This window comes from Schistocerca gregaria, chromosome 3, assembly GCF_023897955.1.
Source record: "Schistocerca gregaria isolate iqSchGreg1 chromosome 3, iqSchGreg1.2, whole genome shotgun sequence".
Taxonomy (NCBI): Eukaryota; Metazoa; Arthropoda; class Insecta; order Orthoptera; family Acrididae; genus Schistocerca; species Schistocerca gregaria.
The window spans coordinates 870,049,686-870,069,510 of record NC_064922.1 but is presented as its reverse complement, the minus strand read 5'-3'; the positions used below and the strand labels follow the sequence as shown (position 1 = coordinate 870,069,510).

General features: G+C 42.9%; 1 protein-coding gene across 1 annotated transcript in view; it reads left to right on the top strand.

Moving 5' to 3' along the window:
• The window catches only part of LOC126354909 (uncharacterized), a 131,108-nt gene that overhangs the window by 83,722 nt on the left and 27,561 nt on the right, over positions 1 to 19,825 (top strand). The window contains exon 3 of the mRNA XM_050004980.1: positions 14,458 to 14,539. Within this exon, the coding sequence (XP_049860937.1) occupies positions 14,458 to 14,539 (82 nt within the window). The remainder of the gene's footprint in view (positions 1 to 14,457; positions 14,540 to 19,825) is intronic.

The window sequence follows — 19,825 nt, the reverse complement described above, 5'->3', positions numbered from 1 at the left end:
AGTGCGCAAAGTCACTAGTAATTTCAGCTAACACTCATGTAATATACGTAAACAGAGCCGATGTCTTGATATTTAACGATCTTTATACTCTTAATTGCATAAAATAACAGGTATTTTGAGAGAATACTGACCGAAAACTTTTTTTGTCGGATGTTGTAATCATTCGGAGTAGCAGCCTAACCTAACCATATTTCTAACAAAGGAAAATAGTCTATTATGAACTGACTTTGCAACCGGACACGTCATGTGGTGATTCTGTAGTAACACAAACACTAAATCCAAAACTAAAAGTGCTCAATATTTTTAAAATAATATATTAAAGGTGTAAATAATCCACAGCTAACTGAACGACAGAGCCGTAACAAAATCCAAAACCTCTCGGTACAGTTGTCGAAAAATCGGCAGGAGGACCATTTGGTAACAGGTCTCAGAAGCTTACTGAAGAGGAAATTCAGATAAAGAACCAAAAATGACGTCACTACTGAGACTAACCTACTGCACCAATTGGTATGAACTTTATAGAGTAGGGCTCCAGGAGTGCCCCAGGGAAGTGTGATAGGACCACTGTTGTTCTCTATATACATAAATGATTTGGCGGACAGGGTGGGCGGCAATCTGTGGTTGTTTGGACAAACTTTCCAGAGTGATGAATGGCAGCTAGCCCTACATATGGAAAAATGTAAGTTAATGTGGATGAGTAGGAACAACAAGCCTGTAATGTTCGAGTACAGTATTACTAATGTCCTGCTTAACACAGTCAAGAAGTTTAAATATCTGGGCTTAACATTCCAAAGCAATATGAGGTGGAACGAGCATGTGAAAACTGTGGTAAGGAAGGCAAATGGTTGACTTTGATTTAATGGGAGAATTTTAAGAAAGAGTGGTTCACATATAAAGGAGACCACATACAGGATGCTGGTGCAACTTATTCTGGAGTACTGCTCAAGTGTTTGGGATCCGTACCAGGTCGCATTGAAGGAGTATATTGGAGCAATTCATAGGCTGGCTGCTAGATTTGTTACCTGTAGGTTCAAACAACACATAAGTGTTAGGAGATGCTTCAGGAACTCAAATGGGAATCCCTGGGGAGGGGGGGGGGGGGGGGGGGAGGTGACATTCTTGGCGAGAAACACTATTGAGAAAATTGAGAGAACTGGCGTTTGAAGCTGTCTGCCGAACAGTTCTACTGCTGCCAACATACATCAAGCATAAGGACCAGGAAGTTAAGATACAAGAAATTAGAGATCGTATGGAGCTGTACAGACAGTCGTTTTTCCCTTGCTCCATTTGCAAGTGGAACAGGAGGGGAAATGGTAAGTAATGGTACAGGGCATCCTTTGCCACACACCATTCAGTGGCTTGTGGAGTATCTATGTAAATGTATATGTAGATTGTCAGCCTCTGCCTACACCAAGTAGCACTCCACACCAGCTGTTTCTTTGGTGTCAGTCATTCAGTCTCAACCACTACTAGTCGCTACCTCTGTCTACTACCTCCTGGTCTATTGAGTCATGCCTAGCCCTTATGCTACTGGAAGCTGAACTACTGGCTCCCAGTCTGTATCTGGCTGACATCTGTGGACTCCACAGTGCCTCCAGTGGTCCTCAGTTCAGTCCCCAATCAGGCGCTACCCGCACCTGACTTGCTGTTGAGCTGCCATCTGCCTTGCAAGCATGTACCCTGTTACCACAGAGTTTTGTCTGTGAATCACTAACACTATATGCTTCTCTGATGTTACAGGTTCAGAGCACTGAGTGACATGTCTCTATGCTGCTGCCAGGTCACCTGATGTAGTGTCACTCAGGCACAGTTATCGCCCAAGGCTGCCACACTACTGTGCCTTGCTGAGCGAATCTATTTCGACTGCCACTACATGCCACCTCGTTTTGCAGTGGCCCTCCAACCTGTGAGTGGATTGCAGTAGCACAGTACTCACAGACAACACGTATGTACCGCTGGACATCTTGCCACAAGATCGTTCTTTCGAACATACAGGACAAAGTGTGAAAAGAGATCGGACGTTCCACCGCTAATGTCACACGCTCAGAGGTGCGCAACCCCTCAGAACTTTGCACCAACTTTCGGAGCAGTGCCACTAAACGGCTGCTACATCATTCGCGCCGTGAAACGGTTCTGCACCTGGCTACGCACAGTCTCAATTTTCTGATCGAACTGAACAGTGTATAGTGAATGTGACCTCACCTAGTACCTCACCCACTTTTGCTAGACATCAGACAGCAACAACGACCGATCCGAGGGGTGTAACAGCTTACGGGCTCCCAGGCCTACCCCCCCCCCCCCCCCTCGGCAGATGCCATATTGACTGCTCCCACACTTGTGGCTCTTACACACACAGTGGTCGTGGATTCCAGACCAACTAAGTTACCTAAACTACCGACTTTTGTAAAAACGCAACCCAACACATGGTTTGTGTTAATCGACTCTATTTTTGCCACCACAGGCATTGACTCAGAAGAATCATGCTTCGTGTGTTTGGTGGGACATTTGCATAACCATTTGGATTTGATTAGCGACATTGTGATCAGCCCACTGCCTTCACCGAAATATACGAAGGCAAAAAGACTCATTTGTGAAAGACTTTCTCGAGCTCCGGACGAGATTATTCATTATATCATTCACGAGGAACACCTGGACGACCTCACCCTATCGGGACTATGGCGATGACTCCTCTCCCTCGCACCTATGGATTTGCTACTCGATACAGCATTATGGTCAATGTGGCTTGTCAAAATACCAGAAGCATTACAACTACGGCTCCTGCCGCTCACCACAACAGCACCTTGGACAAGAAGATTTCGGTTGCGGATCGAGCTTTCAGGATTATTACCAGGCGAGTGCACAGCATGAAGAGTGGGGGTAGCGATATCAAAAGCACGCCACCCCTTCCCCTTCCAGGATTGGGGCGAGCTCACTTCCTCAGCACTCACGCAACGACAGTGGTGACATCTTCCCGCCGTCACAGGGAACGTGATACAGCCTCCACGACATCCGCCATGACAACCGACACTGCGCTGCAATGCTCAACAACGGACACAGCCAACACCAGGAGCTCTACATCACCCTTGCCTAACGCAGCCTGGCCACTGTGTTGGTTCCAAGCCAACTTCGGCGACACGGCCAGGAAATGTTGCAGCCCTTGCGCGGCATGAAACACAGCTCACGAGGCGCCATAGGAGCAGCATCTCACTCACAGGAAAAAAGACGCCTTACAGCAGTAACAGCATCTAACACGGTAAGCGCCGACAGTTGTGTATTCGCTCTTGACCTCGTCTCAGGAACTAAATTCCTCGTTGACAGTGGTGCTGATACGAGTGTAATACCCCCAGCGCTCACACCTACCGTGTTAACTTCTCGCCCAGACTGTTACGCGCAGCTAATGAGTCTCATATCAAAGTGTTAGGTACGGCGCCTTTAACACTGAAACTGTCAAAAGACTCGAAGTTTTCGTGGACTTCTCATGTGGCACAGGTGACTTGTCCGGTCTTAGGCATTGACTTTCTGTGACACCACAAATTTTCGCTAGACATTCCGTGAAGTACATTAGTCCACCAACCTTCGCAAAAGACTATCGCCCTTACAGTCACTGCATCTGTATCACCTATTTGGTCAACAAACATTGACATTTCACTATTGCAGACAGAATGTGCTCATGTTGCGGCCAAGTTAACTAGTTAAAGTTGAAACATGCTACTACGACGACAAGAAATCAGCGAACTCAAGCAAACGCAGGCCAAGCTCACCTCCCTTATCAAGCGTACCGAACGGACGTTACAGAGCACGAAATCCGAACTCACCACACTTCGAGTTATGTGCTCTTCACACAAACCAGCGTGTGCTCAAATCATTGACTCATTGCATGAGTGTTCAAACACTAACGACGCACCCCGCACGCGTAGCATGTTATCACTCAGAAGCGGCGCATGTCACAAACTCAATACGACTGAGGACCTTCCGCTCAGACACCGGCCACGACGCCTGAATCCACACGAACTCAAAGCGGCGAAAGCAATCATCTCGGACCTATTAAAATCAGGCACTGTCTGCCCATCCTCCAATGACTGGTCATCACCGATTCACCTCACACCGAAGAAGGATGGTTCCTATAGACTCTGTGGCGACTATAGACGTCTCAATGACCGCACAATCATGGACAATTATGCAGTACCGAACATTCAGGACTTGGATTCTCAGTTGGCAGGCGTTAAAATTTTCAGTGTGGTAGACTGTGAGAAAGTGTATCACCAAATACCAATGTACAGACTCTTTGAATACATTTACATGCCTTATGGATTGAAAAATGCCGCCCAAACCTGGCAGACGTTCTTAGATACAGTGTTACGACCCCTAGCTTTCTGCTACACGTACCTGGACGACATTTTGGTCTTTTCTTCCTCTCGGGAGGAACACGAGCTTCACATCCGGGTGTTGTTTGACACATTAAAATCCCACGGTGTGATCATCAATAAAGACAAATGCAAACTGAGACAGGATTCTGTTGTTTTTCTGGGACACACAGTTTCAGCCAGTGGTATCCGGCCCACACAAGAGAAAATAGACATTATCAAACAGCTGCCGATACCAGAAACATACCATGAACTCCACCAGTTCTTAGGAATGATCAATTTTCCACCACCACATTCCAAGAACAGCCGAACTACAGGTCCCCCTCACAGACACACTGCGCAGGCCACAAACATCAGGTGACAGCTGCCGATACCAGAAACATACCATGAACTCCACCAGTTCTTAGGAATGATCAATTTTCCACCACCACATTCCAAGAACAACCGAACTACAGGTCCCCCTCACAGACACACTGCGCAGGCCACAAACTTCAGGTGACAGGCGCGTGCCGTGGACAGAGGTCATGCGTGCATCTTTCAAAAAACTCAAAACCACACTCACGGAAGCCATCATGCTTGCCCATCCACACCCGGATGCAACACCTTTGCTCACCAAGGACGCTAGTGAAATAACTATTGGCGCAGTACTTCAACAACACAGAGGAGAGGTGGTGCAACCTCTTAAGTACTTTTCAAAAAAACTTTCTCCCTCTCAGTGCAAATGGTCCGCTATCGACAGAGAGCTCTTAGCTGTCTAAGAAGCCATTAGATATTTCCGCGAAGATGTCGAGGGATGCCCCCTCATGATCTTTACAGACCACAAACCTCTCGCCCAAGCACTCACAAACCCTCCAGCTGACCCACCTCCTAGGAGGTTCTGTTATTTCGATCTCATTTCACAATACACAACTAATGTACAATACGTTCGAGGATCTGACAACATAGCCAGTGATTATTTCTCCCGGATCTCAGGCATAATTTCCTTAATCGACTTCGATGCCCTTGCTCGAGCGCAAACAAATGAGGACTCCTTGGCGAGCCTTTTATTTAACAGTAATCACTCTCTGCACCTGGTGCGCAAGACGATCCCCAGCACACGCTCAGAGCTATGGTGTGACACTTCCACTGGTGTGCCACGCCCCCTCATCCCCTCCTCTTTGCGTCGCTCGGTGTTTGACGCACTGCACAGTCTCACCCACCCGAGCATTTGCGCAACTACGCGCATCATCGCCGAGCATTTCATATGACCTTCGCTTCGCAAAGACTGTCGCGACTGGTGTCGCACTTGTATTTCGTGCCAGCGGTCCGAAGTCGGACGCCACTGCATGCCCCCCTCAGACGTCTTCTATTCTCCTTCTGGCAGACTCCGCCACATACACATCGACATTGTCGACTCCCTTCATCAGGTGGACAGTTACCGATACTTGTTTACTTTTATCGACAGAACAACTAGATGGGTTGAGGCAACCCCTCTAGCTGATATTTCGGCCTAAACAGTCGCCAATGCTGTCCTCTCCACATGGATCGCACACTTAGCTGCCCAGAAACCATTACTACAGATGAGGACCGTCAATTCGAGGCTGTCCTCTTCACAAAAATGTCCGAGCATTTTGGCGTCGGCTGCAGTCGCACAACAGCCTACCACCCCCAATAAAACGGCTTAGTGAAACGATGACACCACACATTAAAGACAGTGCTAATGTGCCATGAGGAACGGTGGTTACACGCCCTCCCGTGAGTATTGCTACGCCTCCGTTCTGTATATAAAGGTGACCTGCAGTGCTCGGTGGCTAAACTGCTCTATGTCGAGCCGTTGACCCTACCAACCAAGTTTGTCGAGCCTTCACTGCTCCAAGATACCATCAAATACACCCGTACTAATCGAGAACATACGACAGACAATACGAGTGCAGAGAGCACCCTCTCCAAAAGCACACACTCTGCCTAAAACATTCGTGCACCAGCGGTTAGACACGTGTGAAGCTGTGATGATTAGGGACGATACAGTGCACGCCACCCTGCAACCCCCATACACAGGCCCTTACAGAGTACTTAGGCGCTCGTCGAATACTTTCGACATCTGTATCAAAGGCAAACTCTCGACAGTGTCAGTGTCTCGACTCAAGCCAGTGTGGGTCACTGCAGACGACAACACCTCCAGCGACCCGACACCACCGACCATGATGAACGACGACCACCACACTGCCGCCTCCTCAATGGACAACACGACAGCCACTCCCCCTTTCCCAATGCTGGGAACCCTCAATGGGCAGAGTCCGGGGTCCACGCCCTTCACCCCACCTTCTCCTGCTATGCCTGTCACACACTTCTCACCCGACATTCAACAACCCACTACCATCTCCACTGACGTCTCTCACTTTTCACCGTCTGACATCTGTATAACTACCACAAATGATTCTCTCTTAGTCATCCATGCTCCTCCCCACTCCCCCAACAATGACACCTTCCAACTTTCCATTCTCCACTCCTCACCGATCCCCAATTCCTTAGATCCTTCCCTCATTCAATCTTTCATTGACGCCACGGGGACACTGTACGTGTTATACCCCGTGTCTCTGTCTATTCCCCCGCCCCCTCTGTCACCTCACGAACCGGTCACTGCATACTCCCACTGGTGTGGCACCGTGATTACATTTTTCTATCCAAAAGGGCTCGAGCTCTGGCCCCGCCCCGCCCGGTTCCCCCTCCAGACGAAGACGGCACGACACCTGCACCCTCCCTCCACAACAGCCAAAGCGTCATGCTCCGCACTGCATTGGGGGGGAGGGAGGGGGAGGGGAGGGGGGCTCTGTGGGAACAGTGACATGCCATAACATCTCTGGCGTGCAAAATTACTCTGGGGGCCAAGGCGGCCATTATGTTCTGTTTATGTGATACTTTCGATGTGTAATGATGTATATCGGAAGTGTGAGAATAAATGTGCTCATTCTTTTAACAAGTGGATCAATGGGTTGTTATTTATAACGATAAGGACCCAAAATCCCACAGATAACTCCCATCTGTGTAGTTGAGAATAGCTGGTGGTGGAGGAGAGGATCCAGTTGGCCCGGGTTGCGAAGCAGCCATTGTCACCATGCATGTTACGTGCAGCTGCATGTTGTGCCATAGGTTGATCTACCATGGTCTTGACCACAGTTCAGCAGTGGCCATTGATACTGGTGGACAGCTAGTTGGTAGTAACACAAATATAAAAAGCTGTGCAATCATTTCAGTAGAGCTTATATATGACATGGCTGCTTTCACAGGTGGGCCAGCCTCTGATGAGGTAGGATAAGAATGTGACAGGACTGGCATGGAAAGTGCTGGGAGGTTGGATTGGGCAGGTCTTGCAACTGTGTCTTCCAGAGGAATATGACCCCTGTGGCAAGGGGTTGGGATCGGGGGTGGCACACGGATAAACTAGGTTGTTCTGGAGGTTGGTCGGATGATGGAACCCTGCTTTAGGACGGGTGGGAAGGATTTTGGGTAGGATGTCCCTCATTTCAGGTAATCAAAGATCTGACAAATGATATGATTTAGTTGTTCCAGCCTGGTGTGGTTCTGGGGGCACTTCTTTGTAGCTGATTCTTGGGGGTGGGAGGATTGGAACAAAACCTACGACCAGCTTAGAGAAATAAGTGATGACACTTTCTGCAGGACCAGACCATCATTTTGCAGGACAGTGCTCAAGCACATACAGTGCAACCTGTTATTGATTTGTTTGACTGATGGGGCTGCTAAGTGCTATATGACCTACTGCACTCCCCTGACTTAAGCCCTCATGAGTTATCTAGATTTCTAAACTGAAGGAAACACTTCACATTTGCTTCAGGACTGCTACAAATTCGTCAGGCAATAGACAGCGCCGCTCGAACTGTTAACACAAATGGCACTTCTAAGAGTATCCTATGACTTCCACATCACTTGCAACAGGCTATACACAATGCTGGTGACTACTTTGAAGGTCAGTAAAACTTTGAAACGCATATCTATTTTGCTGTGAGCTGTAAATAAATAGTTGCCACTATTAAAGTTCCAACCCTCATATTTATTTTCAGGGGCATTTTAGTTGTGGATTAAAGAACATTTTATGGAGTTAAAAAATGGGAGGAACTGTATGTAGTTCCAACAGAAAATCCAGCTTCATCTGATCTAAGTGAATCTGAAGACTCTGAACACAAAGTTTTGGCACATTTTAGTGATGATGATCCAGACTATTTTCCAGAATACAGATCTCGATTCCATAAGCTAGTGATACTAGAAACCGATTCTGATTCAGGAAGTGGAATTGCAGAAACTGAGCACATACTAGAGTCATCATCACCAAAGTGTTACTCAGGTGAAAAAGAAAATTACAAAGACAGTCACCTACATGTGGGTAACACAGATCTAACTGTCAGAGCAGATGGTCTCTCTCCCATGTTTTATAATGAATACAATAGACCTATGAATTATTTCAAAAGAGTCTTCAAGTCAGAACTAATAAACAAAATGGTGCAGGAAATGAAATTATACTCTGTGCAATGAACCACCATATCAGTAAACACTAACCAAAGCAAAACGGAACAATTTTTCATTTTTCTGTTATGCATGGGTCTCGTTTCCATCCCTTCATACAGTGACTATTGGTTTCTATCAATGAATTGTGAAAAAATCGCCAATATTTTCAGTTTGAAGACCTTTCAGAAACTCCGTCAATTCCTGTATTTTAGAAACAATAAAAATGCTGTGAACTCTTCTGACAGACTTTTCAAAATAAGATCTATTCTTGAGCCAACTGTAGAGAACTTCTGTGGACAGCAACAAGAATCAGAATTTTCTGTAGTCGAGATGATGGTTCTGTATAAAGGTACAAGAGCAGCTAACTTGTTCTAATACATTCAAAACAAGCCACACAAGTGGCGTTTTAAGATTTTTTTCTGCTGGTGTGCCTGGAGTTGTCTACTGTTTTCTTCCCTATACTGGCAAGGGAATGATAACTGATCATCCTGATGATGAGAAAGTATTTGGAATCAGAGGACCAGTTGTGATTACACCTTTCAAAAGTATTCCAAGTTATATTTCTCCAAGAATACACTTCGAAAATTTCTTTTGCAGCCTTGAACTTATAGTAAAAAATCTAAACTTTAGCTCCATGGGTACTGTGAATAAATAGCCATCCTCCAGAAGGAAATGGAAAATGAAGTCTGATGCTTCTTGACAGAGTGTAGGGGAACAATGAGGGAGACCCGCTCTGCTGTACTAGGCAAGGTCTTAATGAAGGTGGTTTGCTGTTGCCATCCTCTGACTGTAATGGGGATGAATGATGATGATGAAGATGAAACAACACCCAATCATCTCGGGGCAAGTGAAAATCCCAGACCCTGCTGGGAATCAAACCCGGGACCTTGTGCTTGGGAAGCGAGAGCGCTACCACGAGAACATGAGTGGCGGATATCCTCCAGAAGACTAGAAGAAAAAACTGAAACAAAGATGAGGCAGCTATGACTATAGGAAGGACACTCACTTGGCCCTCATGTTGGCAAGACAGGCAGACAATAAAGTTGTGACACTTGCGAGCTCATTTTGTGGTATCCGCCCACTCTCAGCAGTACCGCTTGTATGCTGATACTTAAAGCTCTATACAGTACCGATGAAAACTGGTTGTTGGTCCTGGGATTGTTCGGGTTTGTCTTAGACCTGAGTGTTGTAAATATCAAAGACAATCTCGGGACAAGAAAACCTCACTGAAGTCATTCACGGCAGACGTTGCTGCCAATGGTTTGACATTTGCAGGGAAAAGGATAGTAGGAAGGCCCTCACCACAAAAGAGGAACTGAGTGAGATGGTGAAGTTGTTACCATACTGGATTCACATTCGGGAGGACAACGGTTCAAACCCATGTCCAGCCATTCTGATTTAGGTTTTCTGTGATTTCCCTAAATTGCTTCAGGCAAATGCCGGGATGGTTCCTTTGAAAGGGCACGGTAGACTTCCTTCCATAATTCGATGGGACCAGTGACCTCGCTGTTTGAACCTCTCCCCCAAATCAACCAACCAACCAACAAAAGAAGAAGAGGAAGCCAACAGTTCTGACTGTAGTACAAGGTGTTTGATATGATAATATGGAGCATTGACCTATATATGGTCCCAAATATCATTGTCTATCAGGATATTCTACAGTGCTATGTTCAAAATGCAATTTAGTATTGTGCTTTGTAACAAAGAGGAGCTATTTCAAAGATTTCCATTGCAAGAAGGACTAAAAGGGAAACTAAAATAGTTCTATTATGTAGCAGAGACGTATAAAAGTGTTTATCAATTTAAATCATACACCTAGATTAAACCTTTTGCTTGATATTATGATTGGAAAACACATATTTCTTCAAAATGTATGTCTGTATAAAATAAGAATAAGTGTGATCTACCACTGGTAATATTGCTTACAAGCAACATTTCATAATTTTGGTAATTTTTATCAAAAAAATCTAAAACAAACTTAATTGTATTTCTTTAAGCACAAAAATAGATAGAAGCACTCAAAAAAATTTTGTTCTCTCCATTTACCAACTAGAGGGTTAAGGCACAAAATGGGGCTGGATTTTAGCCAGGGAAAGGGTTACTTTTCTGAACTGGTGCAGGAAGATGGAGCAGTGGTCCATTTTGGCAGGGATGGTACTGGAGAAACAGTAATGATGCAGAAATGGGCAAATGAAGATGTTAGGTGTTTTTGAGGGGAGCCGGGTAACAAAAAAATACCTACAGACACTCAAAGACACGAACAAATATGTAAAAAAACATACAAACTCCATATTTCCACTCAAAATCACAGTTCCATTCTGGTCCGAGCTACTAAAGATGGCAGTCATGTATATGTCAGGTGTTCTTGCTTGTGTGCATGTGTTCTTTTCTGAAGAAGGTTTTTGCTGAAAGCTATATGTGTAACAGTCCTTTCACTGTCAGAGTGTCACCTTTACGATGGGTAGTAACCTACCCTCTTTCTAATACTATTAAACTTACATTTGTGTGGTATTTAATGGTCAGAATGGTTTCCTTCAGATCAAATACTGAATCCAGGACATTTTGAGAACAGAAGATGCTAGGAAAGCAAATGAGTTGTCAATAAAGTCATGCTTTCTGAAAACTAAAAAATTAAATAAATTTTGAATAGAATTGTTCTAATATTTTGTGAAACGATTTGTCCAAAAGTAAGAAATATAATAAATTAGAGAAATATATGTATCTTCATTATCCACCATAGTGGATTGTGGATGAACGGAGCCACATATTGTAATTACAATAAATAAAATAACCTCGGGCTACATTTATTGTGTTACAAGTTTTAGCGTATGATCGACTTCAAGACTTCATGCCTCATTGTCAGATACTTCTTTGTACAGCATCTAATCAATGGTTACTTGTTAATTTCACAGTTCACACAGGTTACCATCTGAAATACTGGAATCACACCCCACATTCACAAACACCATGCAAGTGAGTGCAAGAGACAATGCGTACATACACTGATGAGTGAAAACATTAAGACCAGCTGCTTAATAGCTTGTTTGTCTGTCTTTAGAATGAAATACATCACTGATTCTGCATATCACGGATCCAACAGTTTGTTGGTAGGTTTGTGGAGCTATGTGGCATTAGATGTCTATGCACAGATCAAGTAATTCATGTCAATAATGTGCCACTGGTTTGCTTATGCGGCGATGGCATCTGAAAGCAACCCAGATGGCTTCTGTAGGATTTGCGTCAGGCAAATTTGGTCACTGAGACATCAACTTCAAACCATGGCATCATGGATCTGGCTCTGATACAAGGACAATTATACTGCTGAAAGATGACATTGCCATTGGGAAAGACATCAAGCATGAAGGGATGCAGGTGGCTTGCAGCTGTCAGCGTGTCTTCAATTACTACCATAGGTCCCATGCAGGCACCGAAGCATGTCTGCCATAGCATAATACTGCTCCCACTAACCTGTGTCTGTTGCGTGCTGCCTTTCTTGAGCTGCTGTTCACCTCAGTGACAGTGTTTGTGGAGACAACCATCAACCTAGTGTAGCAAAAATGTGATTCACTTGAAGACCCAACACAGTTTCATTGATTGATGGTCAAATCCTGATGGTCCCATGCCCATTGCAATCATAACTGATTATGTCATTGGGTCAACATGTGAACACTTAGGGGTGGTCTGCTGCGCAGCTCCATGTTCAACAAGGTACGGTGAACAGTGTGCTCCAGAACCCTTGTGCATGCCCCAGCATGCCACAGATGACCATCTATCCTACTTTACAAATCAGACAAGCTTCTGAACCACATGGCCTGTGAATAGTCATGGATGTCCAACGATTTAGAACCTAGTCATAGTTTCACTGTCCTTCTAGCTCTTTCTGTAGATGCTAGATACTTTCAACATTTGACCAGCTTCACCATTTTTGTGATACTCGTTCACATGCTCTACATAATAATAATCTGCCCTTTGTCAAAGTCATTTATTTCAATGGATTTCCCCCATTTGCATCCCGTATCTTCAATAGGGTGATCCCTGGCCCATGTGTGCTCCACTTTCATTCTTTTGTTACCATGTCACGTGCACACAGTGCCACCAGGCGGTGTCCGGTGTTGTGATGAGTAGTGGTCATGATGTGTTGTATCTTTCCCACCATTGTAGTGTGACTGAATGGTGCACAGTATTTCAGTTGACAAACTGTGTGAGCTGGGACATTAACACATAACTGACTATTAGACATGTACAAAGGTGCATCTGAGTATGAGACATGAAGTCTCGAAATTGATTATACAATAAAACTCATAATAATATAACTGCATCTTAAAATTCTTTTATTTATTCTTATTAGATTACAGAAACATTTAACACACCTCTCAAAAAATTCTCAAAATCATGTTCAGCAAAAAATGGCATCAGATGTTGCTATAATCTGTTTTATTTCTTACTTTTAGACAATCACTTCACAAAACATTTGGCCATTTTTTCGCAATTTTTTTTGTTCACTTGGATGCCTAAGAACTTCCCACATGGAGCCTCAAGCAGTGTATGCTGTTGATACCTATTTCTGGTACTTGTAAGTAATTTTTATTTGCCTGGAATTTCATTATCTGAACTTTTGTATGTTTATGAGTTAAACTGTTACCTGTGGACAACTTGTAAGGCCATTCCATTATTTTTCTGGATGTGATTGGGTCCTTCCTCAGTATTCTTGGGTCATATCTGAGGTAAATCTTATGTACATCAAGACCACAATACTCCATCCTTTCAAGGATTTTTGTTTCGCTAGTAGAATTTTGTAAGCTGCACAATAGCCTTGTCAAGATAACAGAAAAACCAATAGGGAAATTTTTCTTTACATCTGCGAGAACTTAGTTTATGAGATCATACATTGCTTTTTGAATAGTGAAGCCAAACTTAGCTGTTGTTGAAAACTTATTTTCAGAAAGATGGTTCAGTAATCAGTTGTAGGCTACCAAGCATTTTTTTAAAAAAATATGGGAAGGAGGGAGATGGCTCTATAATTAGAGATCACTTTCTTATCTCCACCTTTTAAATGAGTGTTACTAGTACAGCCTTTCAGGAAAAAACACTGAACTTGGTTACAAAGATAGGTCAAGGGGGCCATTTCCAAGTTTGCAAAAGATTTCAGTAATTTGGGTGAAATACCATCATACTCAGAAGAGATACTGTTTTCTTGTGATAAAATGATTTTTGTGGCTTCTCCAACAGATGATGTACCAAAACTAATGTCTAAGTAACTCTTATGGCTCTGAATTTGACAGAGTTTTTTTGTCCATGTGCTAAATGTGGCAGATGTAATTCAAAATCTGGGGAAAAGCTGTCTAATGTCAATGTTAGTTTGAACCGTACAATCTGCTCATGTGTTCTGTTCATTCAGCCTCACTTCATTATCTGCAAGGTATGTGTGTGTCCTTGTAATTATTTTCCGCAATTTTGGTTTACATTGGTGAGATTAAATGTGTGAGACTGAATGTACAGCATGAGTTTGCATTAATTAATTAAGCATTTATTTGTACCTCATAGACATTTAAGATATAAATTTTATAATGCATGCTTTTTGCACTCTGTTTAGATTGTTCTTAGGGCACTGGGTTTTGAACCACAGAAGGAAGAACTTAGGAAGATGATTGCTGATGTAGACAAGGAGGGAACAGGCAAGTATTCTAATAATTTTTGTATACTCTCTATACTAATCAACCAACTTAGTGGCATAGTTAAATTGTCTAAGGCATAACATTCTTTAGGAAAACTCCATTTATTCCCATAATTTTTTTTAAACATCCCAATAACTTTTAAGTAAAACTCGAGAGGTAGATACGAACAGATTTACTTATCCATTCATTCATCTTCTGTGTACCACATCATTAGAAAAGTTGTATTAATATCTGATTACTGTTAAGTAGCTACATATTACCTGTGCTTTCTTACACTAAATTTTAGCTTATCTGAATGTAGCATAGAAACCACTATTTTAAAAAAGACTGTTTGTTTCCAGAGTTATATGGGAATTGTGAATGAGGAGACTGAATGACAGTAAGCCTCCACATGAGTGTCAAGATACCTTGTTTTCTAGTCATTTCGGCAGGTATATGTGGGAGGCAGTAACATGCTTCCTGACTCTTGTTGGGACATATGTTCTTGAAGCTGTAACAATAAACTTATCTTTGATGAACAATGCCTTTCTTGTAAAGTCTACTATTAGAGTTTGATGAGCATCTCCTAAACACCCTCAGCTTTGCTAAACAAGCTATCAACAAAATGTGCTGCAATACTTTTTATTGTGTTTATATCTTCCATTAAACGCATCAGATAAGATTTCCAGAGTGACGATCAGTACTCAAGACTCAACTGGATGAGTTTCGTAAGCCAAAAGACAGAGTTATGGGACAATATGGCCCCAATAGTAGGAATGGCAGAGGAGAGAGACTGATTGAGTTAAGCAATAAATTTCAGCTAGTAATAGCGAATACACTGTTCAAAAATCACAAGAGGAGGATGTATGCTTGGATAAGGCCCATAATTGGATTTCGTCATCATCAGATGGTGATTCTGAAATCAGTTGTTGGATTGTAAGGCACATCCAGGAGCAGATATAGGCCACAATTTAGAAATGATGAAGAGTAAACTAAAGTTTGACAGAACTGCCTGGAAGAATCTATTTGAAAAGGAATTTGACTGCACTACAGACTTGTTTTTGCAGTCAAATTTAGATTAGACTGATTTGTCGTGTAACCGAAGTTTAACGAGTTCCTTTTAGCACTCATGTGGATAGCCTCACACTTTTCATTATTTAAGGTCAACTGCCACTTTTTGCACTGTTCAGATATTTTTTCTAAATCGTTTTGCAGTTTGTTTTGATCTTCTGATGACTTTATTAGTCGATAAACGACAGTGTCATCTGCAAACAACTGAAGATGGCTACTCAGATTGTCTCCCAAATTGTTTATATAGATAAGGAATAGCAAAGGGCCTACAACACTACCTTGGGGAATGCCAGAAATGACTTTTATTTTACTCGATGACTTTCTGTCAATTACAATGAATTGTGACCTCTCTGACAGGAAATCGCAAATTCAGTCACATAACTGAGATGATATTCCATAAGCACGCAATTTCGCTATGAGCCGCTTGTGTGGTACAGTGTCAAAAGCCTTCCAAAAATCCAAGAATACAGAAGAAAGTAAAAGAAAACTGAGGATCAGTTAGATCTGTATCTACATCTACGTACATACATCTCAAGCCACCGAATGGTGCATGGAAGAGGTACCCTGTACCACAACTAGTTGTTTCCTTTCCTGTTCCACTTGCTGATAGAGCAAGGGAAAAATTACTGTCTATACGCCTCCATATGAGACCTAATTTCATGTATCTTATCTTCTTGGTCGCTATGCAAAAGTTAATGTTAGTGGCGGTAGGAACCGCACGACCGGTACAGTTGCAGGTTCGAATCCTGCCTCTGGGATGTGTGTGATGTCCTTAGGTTAGTTATGTTTAAGTAATTTTAAGTTCTAGGGGACTGGTGACCTCAGAAGTTAAGTCCCATAGTGCTCAGAGCCATTTGAGCCATCTTTTGGCAGTAGGATTGTTACACAGTCAGCTGCAAATACCAGTTCTTGAAACTTTCTCAGTAGTGTTCTTTGAAATGAGTGTCTTCTTCCCTCCAGGGATTCCCACTTGAGCTTCTGAAGCATATCCGTAACACTTGTATTCTGCTCGAACCTACCAGTAACAAATCTAGCAGCTCGCCTCTGAATTCCTTGGATGTCTTCTTTCAATCTGACCTGATGCGGATCCCAAACACCCGAGTAGTACTCAAGACTAGGTCACTAATGTGACCTAGTCCTATGTGCGGTCCCCTTTACAGATGAACTACACTTCCTTAAAACTCTCCCACTACATTGAAGTTACCATTCACCTTCCCTACCACAATCCTCACATGCTCATTCCATTTCCTATCACTTCACAGTGTTATGCCCAGATATTTAAATAACATGACTGTGTCAAAAAGGACACTGTTAATGCTGCACCTTAACATTACGGGCTCGTTTTTTCTACTCATCAGCATTAATGTACCCTACATTTAGAGCCAGCTGCCATTCATCATACCAACTAGAAATTTTATCTGGGTCTTCTTGTATCAAACTACAGTGACTTATTTTTGACACCTTCCTGTACACCACAGCACCATCAGAAAACGACCACAGATTGCTGCCAACCCTGTCTGCCAGATCATTTATATATATAGAAAGTAGCAACAGTGCTATCATTCTTCCCTGGGGCATTCCTGACGTTACCCCAGTCTCCGATGAACACTCGCCACCAAGGAAAACATACTGGATTCTATTACTTAAGAAGTCTTTGAGCCAGTCACATATGTGGGAGCCTATTCTGCATGCATGTACCTTTGTTAGCAGTCTGCAGTGGGGTACCATGATGAATGTTTTTTGGAAATCTACAAATAAGGACTCAGCCTGTTGCCCTTCATCCTTAGTACACAGTATATCATGTGAGAAAAGAGCAAGCTGGGTTCTGCATGAGCAATACTTTCTAAAGGCCTACCAATTCGTGGTTCATCTCTAGGAAATTTATTATATTTGAACTCAGAATATGCTTTAGGATTCTGTGGCAAACTGATGATAAGGATATTGATCTGTAATTTTGTGGGTATGTTCTTTTACCCTTCTTAGACATAGGAGTCACCTGTGCTTTTTTCCAGTTGCTTTAGCACTTTGCACTGGTTGAGAGATTCACGATAAATGCAAACTAAGTAAGGGACCAGTGACACAGAGTACTCTTTGTAAAACTGAATTTGGATTCCATGCAGACCTGACAACTTATAAGTTTTCAACTTTTTCAGTTGTTTCTCTATGCCAAGGATGCTTATTGCTATGTCATCCATATGAGACTCTGTGCAACAATCAAATGATGGCTTGTCTGTATGATTCTCGGGTGTGAACAATTTCTTAAATGTGAAATTTAAAACTTCGGCCTTCATTTTGCTATCTTCTGCTGCCAAACCATTTTGGTCAATGAGTGACTGAATGGAAGACTTAGACACACTTAAAGATTTTACATAGGACCAGAATTTTGTCAGGTTCTCTGACAGATCTTTAGCCAAGGTGTGTTGGTGGTAGTTGTTGAATGCTTCGCTCACAGATCTTTTCACAGACGCATGAATCTCTACTAATTTTTGCCCATCACCCTTTGTGCATCCTCTTTTGAACCAAGAGTGCAACAGCCTTGCTTCCTCAGTATATTCCAAATTTTGTTATTAAACCATTGTGGGTCTTTTCCATCCTTAATCCACTTACTAGGCACATATTCATCTGGAGTATGATTTATAATCTGTTTAAACTTTGCCCATAATTACTCTATGGCTATCATTCTGGAACTAAATGATTGCAGTTCATTGTCTAAGGGAGATGCTAACAGCTGATTATCTACTCTTTCTAGCAGAGACTCTCCTAGACCTCTTGACTGATTAATTACCTTTCGTAATCACCGTTGCCATGATGACATCACGAGCACTAATCCCCAGCATTATACTGATGCCATCGATAAGGTCTGGCCCTTTTGTAGCTGCATGGTCCACGAAACTTCCACTGTGTGTTGGCTGCCAAACTAGCTGCTCAAGACAATTTTCAGAAAATGAATTCAAAAGTACTTCACAAAACTTTCTGTCTGTACCTTCTGCAATTAATCCATATACGTCCCATTCTACACTTGGTAGGTTAAAGTCACCACCAACTAGTACTGCATGACCTGGGTATTTATGCACAACTGCCCACAGACTTAAAAAAATTGAATGACTCTAGAACTATCACAGCGGAGTTGGGTGGTTAGTAAAAACATTCAACAATTAACTTGGTTTCACCTAGACCCGTATGTGGGACCAGAGAACTTCAGTGTCTGTTCCATCCTTAATCCACTTACTAGGCACATATTCATCCGAAGTACGATTTATAATCTGTTTAAACTTTGCCCATAATTATTCTAAGGCTAAATGACTGAAGTTCATTGTCTAAGGGAGATGCTAACGCAGCATGTCATTCTCAATGGTGAGAAGTCTTCCGAAGTAAGAGTGATTTCAGGTGTGCCACAGGGGAGTGTCATAGGACCGTTGCTATTCACAATATACATAAATGACCTTGTGGATGACATCGGAAGTTCACTGAGGCTTTTTGCAGATAATGCTGTGGTGTATCGAGAGGTTGTAACAATGGAAAATTGTACTGAAATGCAGGAGGATCTGCAGTGAATTGATGCATGGTGCAGGGAATGGCAATTCAATCTCAATGTAGACAAGTGAAATGTGCTGCAAATACATAGAAAGGTAGATCCCTTATCATTTAGCTACAAAATAGTACGTCAGCAACTGGAAGCAGTTAATTCCATAAATTATCTGGGAGTACGCATTAGGAGTGATTTAAAATGGAATGATCATATAAAGTTGATGGTCAGTAAAGCAGGTGCCAGACTGAGATTCATTGGAAGAATCCAAAGGAAATGCAATCCGAAAACAAAGGAAGTAGGTTACAGTACGCTTGTTCGCCCACTGCTTGAATACTGCTCAGCAGTTTGGGATCCGTACCACATAGGGTTGATAGAAGAGATAGGGAAGATCCAATGGAGAGCAGCCCGCTTCGTTACAGGATCATTTAGTAATTGCAAAAGCGTTACGGAGATGGTAGATAAACTCCAATGGAAGACTCTGCAGGAGAGACACTCAGTAGCTCGATACGGGCTTTTGTTAAAGTTTCGAGAACATACCTTCACCGAAGAGTCAAGCAGTATATTGCTCCCTCCTACGTATATCTCGTGAAGAGACCATGAGGATAAAATCAGAGAGATTAGAGCCCACAAAGAAGCATACCGACAATCCTTCTTTCCACGAACAATACGAGACTGGAATAGAAGGGAGAACCGATAGAGGTACTCAG